Consider the following 14,519-nt stretch of genomic DNA (forward strand, 5'->3'; position numbering starts at 1 on the left):
AGGCCAAATTTTAGATTTTTTTTTGGTGAGCATTCGCACGCAGTGCCAAGTGAATATCCTCGCAAGATTGATAACCCTCAGCAACCTGGGAGCGCAAGCTAATGTTTACTCAAAGAAGCGACAGCGATAAGTGTAGGTCATTGTGGCGTACGAATCTGCGAAACGACAGTGTGCAAAATTTGAAAAGTTACACACGTAGGACGTTAATCAAGTGGGCACCGACAGAACTAACCCCAGTCAAATGTCACGATGACACGCTATGCTACGCGTTCACTTGGCAACCGCTTAGTATAAGGCCGTTGACTGATAAAACTGAGGACGGGTATTCGTATCAATCTTGAACTGAGTGTTTGTTAATTGCTAAATGGCTACATCAGTCAGCGTCATATTTCACTGAGCTATGAAGCAAGATATTCTACGAATCATTGTGCACAGCGTTAAGAAGTCGGTGTTTCCGACTGCTGTTAGCGCTCTTACATAGCGTTAACGGCAGTCAGCCCTTAGCCAAGCAAGACAACACTATAAAAAATTGTCGAGTCAATGCAGTGAAAGCATAACCATTTTTAATATGCATTTTGTCTTTCTTGAAAATGTTTACGTCAACAAAGCGCTTCGGAAACATGGAGTCGCAGTAGCGTTGTAAGCTTGCTAACATAAAGCGCGCGTGTGAGCTTCTCCCATTGGCGAATGCCCCTGAGTTAGTAGCAGGATATTCGAAATCGTAGTTACTGCCGAATGTGTACCTTGCATTCTGCAAGTATTCCGGGGTTAATATTTCAGTAGCACACGAACGACGGCAGTAAACGCAGCTAGCAAATATTCCCTGAGGAAAGCTTGCGGGGAAGTCGGGTCACGTCTGCGGAGGCATTAGTTCCTGTAGCAGGTGCAGGTCTGCTTGATGATGCCAGAGCAGTAGCCGCCTCGGCGCCGAATGCTGCGGCAGTGGTTGTGACAGGCGCCTTGGTTCAGTGGGCATCCGAAGCCTCGACCTGCGAAAGTGCGAGGGCGCATTCAGAGTTGCCACCGCAAGTCGGCGGCCCATCGGCCGTCTTTAGAGCCAAGGGGACCTGTGGTAAATCAAATTTCAGAAGCACTGTGATGCACCTTCTCTGTGCAATCAGTTTCCTGGTGGATGATATTGTTCGTTCGGTGGCCCATCTTATTTAATAATATCGGCAATGTGAGCTGAATTAAACTGCGTGTTTGTCCCGAGTCGCGCGCAAGAGCGCTCATTACCTAATCTCTGGTTGTCTGTTCAGAGTGGCTAAAAACCGCAAGTGTCTGGATTAGTAACATGCTGTTCTGAATAAGTCACTACGATTTCACCTTAAAAACATAAGAAAGCTAACCACAAACACAAAAAAATATGTAAGTAACGCGCGAAATGTATGTATTCTCTGTTTTCGTCCGTGCTGTATTTTCTTGTAACATTTACTGATGCAAATGTCTGTGTAAAACGCAATGACATGCGTTGATTATGCATATGCAATTTTTAGCTAGGCTATGCGTCCCACGCTCCGAAGTCTTTAACATATAGGACAGTTTTGCGACGGTGACTGTTACAGATACTTAATTTCTGCGTACGTTATTTTAGCACGTAATAACAGACACTCCGTGACGTTGCTGATGTTTTCAGTGCAATTGAAGGCTATAAGGCGTTGCTTCGTTTTTTACTATAAGCCAATGCAAAGTATGAAGAGTACATATTTCAGCTCTGCTACGAATCATGTGGCCTTTCGCTTTTTTAGCAGAAATTTCTTCATAGCTATCACAGGCTGGTTCGAGCTACAACGATCCTAATATAACAAACGCTATATAGGTCCCACGCTTACACACGGCAGCCCAGCATCGCCATGGTTAAGCCGTTACGATGACTCCATACGTATTAATTGTTACAGCTTGCAGGCTCACGTGTGAAACTGCTGCTCGGCACAGTAGCTAGTTCGAGTGACATTTTTAAAGTAATAAACACAAGATGAAATTTATAATAATACTTTTTAGCATTTTGCGTACCTATCATATACTATTGTTCGTGCTTATGCTTGACCAAAATTCGAAAGCGCCGAGATAACGCACACATCCACCATCGAGTTTCAGGTAATATGGCGTCATCCACTTCCTCGCGCCTAATTACGAACTCGCCTTGATTCGAGGGTTGTGCACTACATTACCAACAAGTTAATAGCTTCGTGAGTGTTCGCCCTCTCGCGTTAAACCTCAACGCAATAACTCCGAGCGATAAAACATTTTTTTTTTTAGGAACGCATCGCGACTTCCAGTGTAACAAAGCCTAGTAGGACCAGTCGCCCCATAAACATCACGTTATAAATAAATGCACGCTCAGATGCGTTTCTTTTTGTTTTTTTCTGAAGGCAAGCGTGATCAAAGGAGCATTATGTAATAAAGTGCGCTTTGAAATCTATTGCTTTATTTTCCTTTGTTACAATGGGAATCAAAGTCGGAGGACACTTAAGCGAGTTGTGAGTTGTGAATTTCAAAGAGTTAATGTCCGATTGAGCGTCGTAGAGCTGTCCTTCGAGTTTTGCGCTGCGGGTAATGTACTACAGCGACACGTGCTGCCCGGTCCAGCAACCAGCAGCAGCCTTCGGTGACAACGTCGCACGCCACCGAGGCCTATCGGGTGACGCGACGCGGCAACGCCCTCTCCCCTCACGCAACACCTGACGTGCCAGCGTGGCCAGCAGGCCCTTGCACCCGCTCTGCTCCGTCGAGGCACGCTTGTGACGTGGCGCCACAGCCAGTGCGAATCTGGGAGCCGTTTCGCTCTTACAGACCCCGCCTGCCTTTCCTTCTCGATGGGTCATTTGAGACGTTCGCATCAATAAAAACTTCCACCGGAAGCCATAGATAGGGAATGTCAAAGAGAGTATTTATTAGTTTCTCTGAAATGCGCTGGAATTCCGTTGCGTGACATTTTGGGTAAATCACCTAAACGGTGAAGCAAGGACAAGCGCGCCGCGCATCCCGAAAGAGAGTGGCGTGATGCGCATTGCTTCCATCGCGCAGGCAACACACGCGACCGCGGATGGCACAATGCCATCTGAGCGATCGGTCAGCCTTACTCGTCGAGAAACCGACTGGGGACCAAGGCACAGCTGCACATTTGTTGCAGTGAGCTTATTGAGATACCATTTGTTGTTTATTTTTTTTATTTTTCAAAAATAAATGAGCCGGAAAACGGTAGAGTTGTAGAAGTATTACAAATACCTATGAAAGTCGACTCGTTGTATGCCTATCACATTGTTAAATTACGGGCTTTTACGCACCGAAACCACAATATGATTAGGAGGCGCACCGTAGTGGGTGACACCGAAGTAATTTTGACCGGCTTTGACCACCATACATTGGGCTCTTTAGCCCGCACCCAGTCTATCGGCGCACGAGTGGTTTTTTTTTTTTCACTCCCCCCCTTATTTAAAGGCGCTCGCGGTGATCCTGTGACCTCTTGCTTAGCAGCGCAACGCCATCTAAGTCACCGCGGCGGGTTGTACTGCATTCTGTGTCTTAGGATTCCCTGTCACAGCCTAACCAGGCATCCATTAATCGATGGTTTTGATCGCCACGAGGAAGTCAACGCCTAAGACCAATACTGAAGTTTTTTTTTTTTTTGCTGAAAGCTTTGTTTTAGAGCCACAGTGGTGCTGCCGATGAGAATAACAAAACTGAAAGCTTTATCAAACCAGTCCGATCTACTTGATGTTTGAACAAGCACTTCTTCACTTTTCTTGGGTTTGCCCAACCTCCCCCCCTTCCCTCCCCTGGTTAGCCTGGATAGTTATAGGAAGTTCCCCTGGTGTACCATATACCATACTGCATCCGAACGACGGGCTGCAGAACAGCGCAACTCAATGACAACAGTACGTCGTATGGCGAGTGGGCCGCATGTCATCGCATGGTTTTTCTTTTATCTCTCTCTCTCTCTTCCCTATTTTCTCCATTATCCATAAACTTGTTCATTACCGTTTTGTCGTTTCATTGTAGACTTCTTTATACAGCGTTTTCTAATTCCTTTACCTTTTCGTTTTTTTTTTTCCATGAAGAAGAAGCGTGTGGCCTGGTCCCGCGGATGTATTTACAAGTACGGCTAAACGAGCAGACAACAACGCTAAGCGAGCGTGATACGCACGCTGTTTTAAGGGCAGAAACAAGATTGACTGAGCGACTGCTCTTTCCGAATAGCTAGCATGCTCATTCGCTGCTTATGAAAACACGTTGCTTCTTGCCAGACCTAGCGGCAGCACTTAACCACTGCGCCGCCACCTGAGAAAGCCAACAGAAAGCTAACTTTCCTGACACTGTTGTAACGCGGGGAAATTCCTGCCACATTCGAGAGCGGTTGGTTTACACCGCTTGGGGCTGTGCTAAAAGAAATTATTTGAAGACATCGCTACAATAAATGGAATACCAGCGATATTCCGGTTTTGCTGTTGCCATTCAATCCCGCTTATCATCGCAATAAAACTTAGTCGCTCCCTTTGCACGACCTTTGAAACGTTGCCGTAGCGCTCTGAAACAACCAGTCGAAAGTACCATTAGCGTTACTTGAAGCGCGGACACTTGACAGTGAGTGATACGCTTGCTTCTACGCGGGAAGGTTTTGGAACACTCGCTCTCGAACACACTCGCCAGCAAGCGCGCTCGACGAACTTGCCTCTTTGTGTCGACGTCTGTGGCCTCGATAGCCTTGTTCCGAGAAAATTACTTTTAAAAATATTCAGCGTAAAGTTGGCATAAATTTCAAAACACCTTCTTGTCACTTCAAGTCTTATGAGCGTACCCGTGCCATACGCAACTGGAAGAGCCATTTTTCCTCAGTTTACCCGCCCTCGTAGCGTAGCGGCTTTGGGGTTGCGCTGCTAAGCCTAAGACCGCGGAATCAAATCTCGGCCGCGGCTGCTTCATTTCGATCGGGGCTAAATGCAAAAACGCCCGTGTACCGTGCATTGGGTATAACGTTAAAGAACCTCAGGTGGCCAAAATTAGTCCGCAGTCGCCCACTGCGGCGCGATTCCCAATCATATCATGGATTTGGCCCCTAAAACCGAAGAATTTAATTCATTTTTTTTTTTGCTCTGCTTCTCTCGGATGCGACGTTGCCCTCTCTCGGCTCGCGACAATTGATTACAGCCAATGACTTCATTTTCGCTGCAATAATTGCTAGCTACTCTTTTGGCTCAATTGCAGTGTTACTTTTCAAACACTGCCTCAAATGAATCCTATGACTACTGATGGCCACATTGGCATTAAGATAAATTCCAAACAACACTTTTCGTATGAAGCAAGCATCCAACCGACAAAGTCCGATTCACTGTGGCGAAGGGCATACGCTCAAAATCACACTACATTTTCCGTGTGACAAAGGTTTAAGGTTATTTGAAAGAGATCGAAAGCTGCAGCGTTTCAACCCGCACGTAAATGGTGGGTGGTACATTGATTTTCCTATTATTTGATGCTGCTTCAACAATAAAGTTAACTGCGGCTTCCTTTATTGTCTGTTGTTTGTCAGGTCTGTTGCATCATAGCTACTCAGTATGTCTTTAGATAGATGAGCTTTTCACATTCAGCCCTTATGTTTCTATCATGTAATTTCTAGCGCAAAATTAGTCTCGAAGCCGTTCAAAGATTATACGTTAAAATTAGAAGGTTGCGTAAAGTGAAAGCGCGAAGGTTAGACACATCGGTGGAATATCCATCATTCCAATGCCGAATGATGCGCTGTACCGGAGTTGCGCGCTCACACCAGTACCAAATGTCTTTGAGATTAATTACCACTAAAACCTATACGAAAAGGAATGGAGCTCTGGGTTCCATGATACCCTATCTCATAAAGCGGTGTTATGGCACCACCTGCTGCATACGTTTTTTTTTTCGTGTGTGTGTGCGTGTATGTGTGTTTTGTTGTTGTTTTGTTTAGTTTTGCCTACATTAGCTGGTGGTCTCATTTTATTTGGTGGCTGATTAATTTTCTCATATCTCGCGATTTAAAACTTTTGCGAAGCTGAGTGGAATCCAATCGTTTAGAAATGAGGGCGACTGATAGGGCTCTAAAGAAAACAATACGATGTTTATGAATTCATGAAACTAGGTGTCGTTCCCAATGGTTTTGAGAGTTCTATATTGTACTGCGCGAAATGTACGCCACAAATTGCGGTAAAAAAGAGAGACGCGAGAGGAAAGAGGGCGCAGCCTTTCTTCCGCACCTTGTGATGTACACTTCGTACAGTACACTGCAGAACTCAGTATGAACCAACTAGCCTGCCAAAAAAAGTACATCGCGTGTTGTGAACGAGTGATTCGACATTCGACCATGTGCTTTAAAAACTGGAAAGGTCGCAAATTTTCTTCTTTCTTTTTTTCGAAACTCGTCGAAATGGTTGCAAAGTGTTCCCAGGCATATTCAATTGCTTAAGTATACCTAGTGCCTTTTGAAAACATTTTACTATATACAGAATACTTCATTATGCTTTTGTGTACGTACACAAGAGACTTCACAATCACATGCTCGCCGCAGATCTGTCGTGGGCTCAAAAAAATTCATCGACGATTACAATACTCCTTAATGCAAAATTTGGGTGCAGCTTCATGCGTGTTTTCATTTCGTGATGTACTGACTTCAGCGTACAATCTGTTTATTATGGCACGTTTCAAACGGAGCGAAGTGTGGTGCGACTGCCTCGCCAATCGAGAGATCAGGTGGGCACGATTCACAGCAGCCACTACAGACAGATCTCCACTCATGCAGCGCTTTGGCGAACAGGCAGCGCCCAGAGTGCCTCGATCCACGTGCTCCCGCGCACGGTGCAAAGGCGAGCGAGCGCATCGAGGCACCCTGACGACGCGCGCTACTCTGGCGCCATCTCGTAGCCATCGTCACTGTAGTCCGTGTTGTGTGGCACTACGCTTTTCGTCTCATGCTTTCGCCAGAGTCCTTCAACACTTTTCATCTGGTCGTCATATTTGCGCGTAACGCTATGGGAAAGCTTCATATAGCGCCCGCAGTGGACGCACCGCAGCGCTGACGCAAGTAGAAGGTGGACTGGCGCAGACGCCGAAGGGACGCCACAGGCGTTTTCTGCTTACGCTCGCTTATTACGCAGCGGTCGACTGCCTTTATCGGAGTGTGAATATTGTCGCCGCAACGTGCAAATCGCCGCTCTGTTACTGCACAGTGTTCAGACACTTAAACGCGAATAATACTACAACCCCTTGTTTCATTTCCAGGTTCAACTGCGTTCGCAACAGCGGCTTTATTCATGTGAAATTGTACAGTTTTACTGCTCCATTGTTGGAAACCTTCTGCAGAGCAAGTTCACGTCGCACTTTTATGTAATTACGCACAAAAAAATTGCATTTGAAGCTAACAAAAATAACTAACTGATTACTATGCTAATTACTCAACTAACTACCAAATTACTAAACGTATTACTAATTATTAGTAAATAATGACTCAATTCTTACTATTTGTTACTAAACTAATTAACGTCTGATTATTAATTGCTCATTATCAACTACTTACTAAGTTACCAAAGTGAACCAGCTGAGTAACTGAGCAACGGAATAATTATTCAACTAATGATCTAACTAGTAACTAACTAACCTAGTTTGCTAACTAATCAAACAACTAGATTAACTAAGCTCACTAATAAGTAGCGTAACAAACTGCAGTAACCAAAGCAATTCAACCAATAAACTAAGAACATAATCAGTAATACACCAAATAATCTGAATAAATAACATAACTAACAAAACTAATTAACGAATTAAACTAACAAACCTAACCAACTGATTCACTAAGTTATCCAAGTGAAATAAATTTATTCACTAATAACTTATCTACCTATAATAACTAATCAAACATAATTTACCAACTAATCAATAACTAACACACTGAACCAGCTAACCAAGTATAAAGGACTTATCCAACTAACTAGGCAAAGTACAGATAGAGACAGCCGAATGAAACAGTTCGTGCATGGAAGGCTACTAGGGGGTGAGGGGGGCGACGTCAATCATAAAACGGTGCCCTGTATAACTTAAACACAAACGCATCGCACATTACATTATTTTGCCAACAGTCCCGTTTGCATGTCCACTCTACAAACATGCTGAAATAAATGTGAAATTTTTGCATCATCGTGCAGTCCAGCCATCTGACGCGGCAGATCGTTCGCTTACGCCAGCGTCTCTGGTGCCCACTTCCGTCCCTATATGAGACTTTCGGGGAAGTTTCATGACCAGACTAAAAAAGTGTTGAAGGACCCTGCTTTCACCATATCCTCGTCCTCCGCTTTCCTCCTCGCGCCATCTTCGCTCTCGCCGTCTTTCATCACCCGCAGCGCTGCGCGTTCGCTCTCGTTTTTCGCTGGACTCGTTCGCTCGGTTACGAGGTACGACGCCGACGCTCGCCGCAGCAGCGGGCGCATAAGAGCGGCGCTTTGAGATCCTAAAACACAACTTGCTGTGTGATGAAACACAGCGATGCCCGGTTCACGGCGACAAGCAGCTACACGGGCCGTCGTCAATGCATAACCGATCTCAGGCTCGCCTACGAGCGCCCACTCGGCGAGGCCCGCAAGCTCTTCAATGACCACGCGCCTCTTCAGGGCGGTCTGTGCAGAATGCGGTGTGAAGTGCATTCGTAGCATTAGTCTTGGCTCACGGAGTCGCGCGAATTTCTGGCGCGTCACTGCAAATGTTTCTTCCAGGCAAGTAATACTGCTCGACACAGTGCGTATCTTACGTGCCATGATGCCGTGTTATGCATCGCTGTCGTTGTTTCGAGTTTTTTGAAGAAATCAGATTTTTTTTTTGTGAGTACGGTATGTTTCCCAATACAGTTAATTTAGTCTTTCTGCATCACTGTTCAAATGTCCTCCAGCTGCACAACTTCCCATCGAATTGCAGCGAAATACGTAGTTCAACGGAATTCAACTGAATTTTATTTCAGAAGAGCATGGTACTTATACCGGCTCAAATGAATGCGAATTCACGGCACGCGCAACCCAACATTTTCCAGATAGGCAGTTTCCTTTCTTCTTAGAGTAATCGACGGAGCGCTGATGCAGTTAGCACCTTCTTTCGCTGTCAAGCTTGCTTTTACAATTTTCCTCGTATCCTTATCTCTATTTCTAAACACGACCACACAATCCCTAAACAGTTGTTTACACACGCAATCATCACAGAAAGGAAACAGAAAGGAAGCAGAAACTGCCTATCTGGAAAATGTCGGGTTGCGTGTGCGATGATTTCCACTCGTTTGACCGGGATAAGCACGTAATTCAAGTTCCCTGGAACTATAGTTCTAGTGAACTACGTAACTTTGCGGGCGCAAATCTACCTACAATAATCACAAAACAATCAACATAGAATACCTTACATCTAGACCACCATCGCGCAATGTACTCTCCTCTACCTCCTCCACGCGTGGCCCCGTGTCAGGGAGCGTAACATTTTCGCTAACGCAATGAAGAAGCCACTGCTGTCGGGTGACATCTGCTTATAGAAGTGACGTTCAGCATCACCACGCGTGTAAGATATAATACACTACTATCCGCTATGCGGTGTGCACATGTTACAGCACAGAGTCGCACATCAAACACCAAGGAGCTGGTTGCACGTGTGACTTACGAACACGGAGGTGAGCCACCTCGCTTTCAGCCGGGGCGGCAGCCGTGGCGGATACAAGACCTGCAAGCACGAACAAGACTCCTTGACACGAGTGTCTATGGTGCCACTAGGCAATAACGCCTGAATAATAACCACTCGAAGTGGAACCTGAACAAAATGATCGTAGGAAGATATGAGGGTCATATTACTGAACCATGCGAAAGAAAATGCTTTATTACAGGCACAACAATGTGGGATATGGGCGTCGTAGAAATGAAGCGGGCTCAGGTGTGCATTTGCGTAGTCGACAACGGGACATAGTGAAGTTAAACACACTTTGCCGGTAGGAATTAAGTGTGGCGCAAGCAGAGGTATGGAAATGAAGGGACAAAACATGGCGCCAACGGTACAGCGGGACTAATGATGTCTATATAAGCACATTTTTTACCGATCTTACTCTCTTCTAAAGTGTCCAGAAGAGTAAAGTCGGAAAGGTAGATTGTGTCAGTCAACCGTTCTCAAATGCGAAGCCCCACGATATGATTCTCTGAAGCAACACCTGTCAGGACAGCCATGGTGCGCAGCATTCAGGCAAAGTACAGGTATAGGCAAGTACGTACGACTTGAATAGATTATTCTTCCTTAAAGGGCGACTCAAATCTGCACCACCTAAAACGAAGCTCTTAGCCTAAGCACCTTTATTCGACCTATACTAGAGTACGCTAACGTAGATTGGTTCCCGGCCACAAATAATTTAGTTAGCAAGCTTAAAATTGCGCAAAGAGAAGTCGTTAGATTTGTCTACAAGAAACATGGTTCATTCGATTCCCCCTGAGAATTAATTCAAAGATCTGGACTCTTAACATTATGTAATCACGCTAAATTTGCACACCAAAAAAAATGTTGTTCCAACTTCTTTATGAACAGCTTAAGACCGATAGTTCAAGGTTTATATTTAAGGCTGTAACTAGGCAATCACGCCATGGACATTCACCAGCCTTGCAAGAATACCGTTTCAACACAAACTGTTTCAAGTATTCTTTCTTTCTGCAGACAATTAGAAAATGGAATAGATTACCCAAATGTATATCTAGGTGTGACAATTTGAATAAATCTTTAACATTGCTTGAAAACCACCTACGTACCACTCACAGTCAAAATCTTGTGTAGTTTTCTAATGTGCTAGTGTAATTCTTGGTACTTTACAGAATGTGATGATTATGTGCTTTATGTTTATTCATAAATTTTTTACCATGTCACTTTTGATCCCTCAACGTCAAATAATTTTTTAGAAAATCTGTAATCGTGTATTGCACTTTCTTTATCTGTAATTGTTTTTCTTTCTCATTTTGTTTTGCCCTTCTACAATAGCCCCAATTGGGATTGGCAATATACAATTAATAAATTGAAATAAGTAAATCTCAAGTTCTAGCGCAGAATAAGACAGACAGGAAGAAAGAAACTGCCCATTCGAAGCGCTGATTACTCTCAAACTCCAGCCTACATTCTCAAGGAGTGGGATAACATCGTCGTTGGTGAAATTATATCAGTCCACTCACATGGGCTAGAAAAAAAAAATCGTCTTCGAGCTGGCGACTTTGTTGCCATCCAGATCCGGAAAAGAGAGAAAGAAATTAAAACATAGAAAACTGGCGTCGTTGCCACCGGCTTTCAATGTTTCACTGCTCTACTGAGATAATCCGTTATCCGCAATTCAGTTTCCTCCCATAATGCAGTACACGAAGCACCGCTCAGTAATATCAGCGTTGTCTGTCTGTCTGTCTGTCTGTCTGTCTGTCTGTCTGTCTGTCTGTCTGTCTGTCTGTCTGTCTGTCTGTCTGTCTGTCTGTCTGTCTGTCTGTCTGTCTGTCTGTCTGTCTGTTCCAGCCAGAAGCAAGCAGCTTGGATAATCCATTTCGGCATGTCATGGCCCAGTAACAGATATCATGCGTGCAAAAAACTCTGCACCAATCAAATTTCATTATTTCTTCTTTCATTTTTTTCGACACCCTGCAAACGTGCACAGTGTTTAGAGAGACCAAGCTGTCCCTTTCTGTGGATGAAAAAGCCGCTGGTACTCGCGCTAAGAATTTCTCTAAGAAATCATCAAGTTCTTGTCAACCAGTGCAGTTACGAGCATGCCGTGGAAACAAAACCACCGTGATGACAGATTTATGTATGTCGCGCTAGGTATCACGCTGACAATCGCCTTTTTGTCACAGTTTAACTGCAAGTCACTCGGATATGCATTAATGAAAAAATAGATGAAAGTAAGTAGATCTGAGCCAATATTTATTTATATTTACCCTAAAAATCAAAAACTTAGTAGCACTATTACAATTTGAGTGCGTCTTACATATATTTTGCGTTTCTGTACGTATGACGTAAGAGATCAAAATGCCTTAGTGAAAAACAAGCCTTAGCAGTTATATGTGAACTGTAACTTACCACAAACAAGGAGAAAGACAAGGCAGATGCAAAGTCCGCGCATTTTCGCAAGTTTCACTCAGTCCCAAAAGGTGAATCAGCTGCATCAAAAATTAGAAGCAAAAAAAAAAAAGATGGTGCCTTATTAGTCAGGAGACCATGGTAATGCGTCAATAGGCAAGAAATCTTACTTCATCGTTCTTTCTACAGTTAAAAAAGACACGCTGCTCTAACTCCACGGCTTTGGTAGATTCAGCTAGTTAAATGAAACTTGGGACGCTAGCAACGGGGTCTAAAATGTTCTCATAACTATTCGGCAACAGCGCCTTTGCCCGATCGTGTGGCGCTGAGTAGGAGGTCATGGGCTCGATTCCCGACTGCTGCAGCTGTGTTTCGATGTGGGCTTAATGCAAAAGAAACCCGCGGAAGCACAAGAAAAGCACGAAACTTTTCTTGTGCTTTGGGGGCTTTCTTTAATGCTTGCAAAGAACATTTATGTAGCACGCATTTAGCAACAGAAAGACATATCGGCAATTTTTCATTATGGCCTGCAATTCGCTGACTTACAATTTTGCTGTGATTATACCAATTGAGAAGTTCTTTAATTATAATAGCTAATTATGTAATTAAGCGAAATAGAAAAAATAGTCTCACTTGCTCCAAGCAACGGCGAACAACATTACGTTGGTTCTGTCCAGTTAAGAGGCACTCACATATTTTAAAATTTTGGCAGAAGTTATGTGGAACACCCTGTATTTGTGGTGCAGCAATTTAATTATGACGAAGCACAATGAAATAGCTGTAAAAAAATCTACATGCAAATTTCGCAAACTACATGCAACCAAGAAAAAACAATTTTGGCATAGAGACTGCCATGCAAAATATTGTTATGCCATTTGATAATGAACATAAATTGTTGCCTCAAGTCGATACAACAAAATCAAAAAAAGAGGATAGAAATAACACCAGCAGAAGATATAGCAATGAGCTACTTCCTATGTTTATGATAACATGCAGAACGCGGAAACGTATATAAGAACACAATCACCGGCCACCAAGTACAGGACGGATACCATTAACCTTTCATCATATTTTTTTACAAACGCTGCGCATATAACGCAGCAGAGTTCCTGAATGCGCGTGCAGCATTTATGACATCGGAAGGCTAAAAATAATTTCGCATTGATAGCCGCCCTAGAGGTCTGTCCTTCCTTTCCTTTTTTCTTTTTTTTTGTGTGTGGCTGCCTGTTCACACTGAGCGCTGTGTGTTCATGTTTTTTCCGTCTTTCATTTCTCCTTACCCCAGTTAAGGGTAGCAAACCAGGATCTCATCCGGTTAACCTCCCTGCCTTGCCTATCCCGTTTACACTGCATATATATATATATATATATATATATATATATATATATATATATATATATATATATATATATATATATATATATATATATATATATATATATATATATATATATAACGATGACGTGGTCTGCTCAGACGCAATTGCGTAAAATAGTTCGTGCGCTCACCTCGGTGCCTCTAATTTTTATGCTCAGGCGCCTGCACCACACGTACCGCTTCTCCTGGACCGTGCGCAACTCTTACCTGTGCGATGGCAGACCTTCTTTGTCGTCTCAAAGCGCAGTCAGAGCACGCGTGCTGCGCTGATGGAATTTATTCACGTGCGACATCCTGTTGCTGCAATAAGGAACGGAAATATTGAGCCACCACAGTCGACGCGGACGCTATAACTACCGGGAAGTATGGTATCCTGGACGTCCTTCCGCAAACATTTCTTTCAAAGCAACTTATCTGCTCACGCCACCTTGTTTTGCCGCAATAAACGGCAAAAAGCGTAAATTCAAGCACAAAGAGCAAAACATAAGTTGGCACGAAAGGCTCTTTGGTAATGCGCAAAATGACGCACCATATGCAGCCGATCGAATAAAATGGAGCGCTTTTTTTTTTCCGCACAGATCAGTCTCAAACACCTATATCCATATGGCAGTAATCTCATTCAGTCTTTGTAAATAACACTGTTTAACAGAAGAGGATTTTTATACGTGCTTTAAAGATGTAGAATCTGTATCTCATTCATGTCCGAAAATTTGTTTCTCATTTTACTTCTGCCGAAGGTTTACCGTGACATACAGTGCAACGATGGAAACAAGGAAGCTGACGTGACATTAGGCGACCGAAAAGTAGCTCGTTTGGAGAAATTTCTGTGGAAATGATGTGACGGCTACCGACTTGCTGCACCGCGGTCCTCACATTTCTCCGGCAAACGGCGAGTGACGCGGTGGCTAGTTAACCGAGAATACCGTGGTCGGCGGGACGTCCTGTGATTAGGACCCAAATAATGGTGCTAGTCGCAAAGGATATGGCGTAATGAAAGTCGAGACTACAGTAAAGAAATATGGTAGTTTTGCTCGAAGGTCGAATCACTGACTGCGATAGTAATGTT

The 14,519-nt window shown here is 43.9% G+C and overlaps 1 protein-coding gene across 2 annotated transcripts; it reads right to left on the reverse strand.

Annotated features, from left to right (window-relative positions):
* Positions 1-546: 546 nt before the first annotated feature.
* On the reverse strand, positions 547-13,745 carry LOC142576557 (defensin). Of its 2 annotated transcripts, none has more exons than XM_075686732.1 (4): positions 13,661-13,745; positions 12,076-12,155; positions 9,649-9,708; positions 547-989 (listed from the first exon to the last, which is right to left on the reverse strand). In XM_075686732.1, exons 2-4 carry the CDS (start codon positions 12,116-12,118, stop codon positions 868-870), a joined length of 225 nt encoding a protein of 74 aa, XP_075542847.1. In that variant the 5' UTR covers positions 12,119-12,155; positions 13,661-13,745; the 3' UTR covers positions 547-867. The 2 variants fall into 2 exon arrangements, with proteins under 2 accessions (XP_075542847.1, XP_075542853.1); XM_075686738.1 differs by having other exon boundaries at positions 13,585-13,670.
* Positions 13,746-14,519: the final 774 nt, after the last annotated feature.

The sequence above is a fragment of the Dermacentor variabilis genome, chromosome 1 (assembly GCF_050947875.1).
Source record: "Dermacentor variabilis isolate Ectoservices chromosome 1, ASM5094787v1, whole genome shotgun sequence".
NCBI classification, from domain to species: Eukaryota; Metazoa; Arthropoda; class Arachnida; order Ixodida; family Ixodidae; genus Dermacentor; species Dermacentor variabilis.

What these genes read in the sequence shown, in the direction of transcription:
- LOC142576557 (XM_075686732.1), bottom strand. Translation starts at nt 12,118, where the DNA reads ATGCGCGGACTTTGCATCTGCCTTGTCTTTCTCCTTGTTTGTG. An exon ending in TGTCTTTCTCCTTGTTTGTG is followed by an intron (nt 9,709 to 12,075) that starts GTAAGTTACAGT and finishes TCGTGCTTGCAG; the next exon opens with GTCTTGTATCCGCCACGGCT. An exon ending in GGTGGCTCACCTCCGTGTTC is followed by an intron (nt 990 to 9,648) that starts GTAAGTCACACG and finishes GCACTTTCGCAG; the next exon opens with GTCGAGGCTTCGGATGCCCA.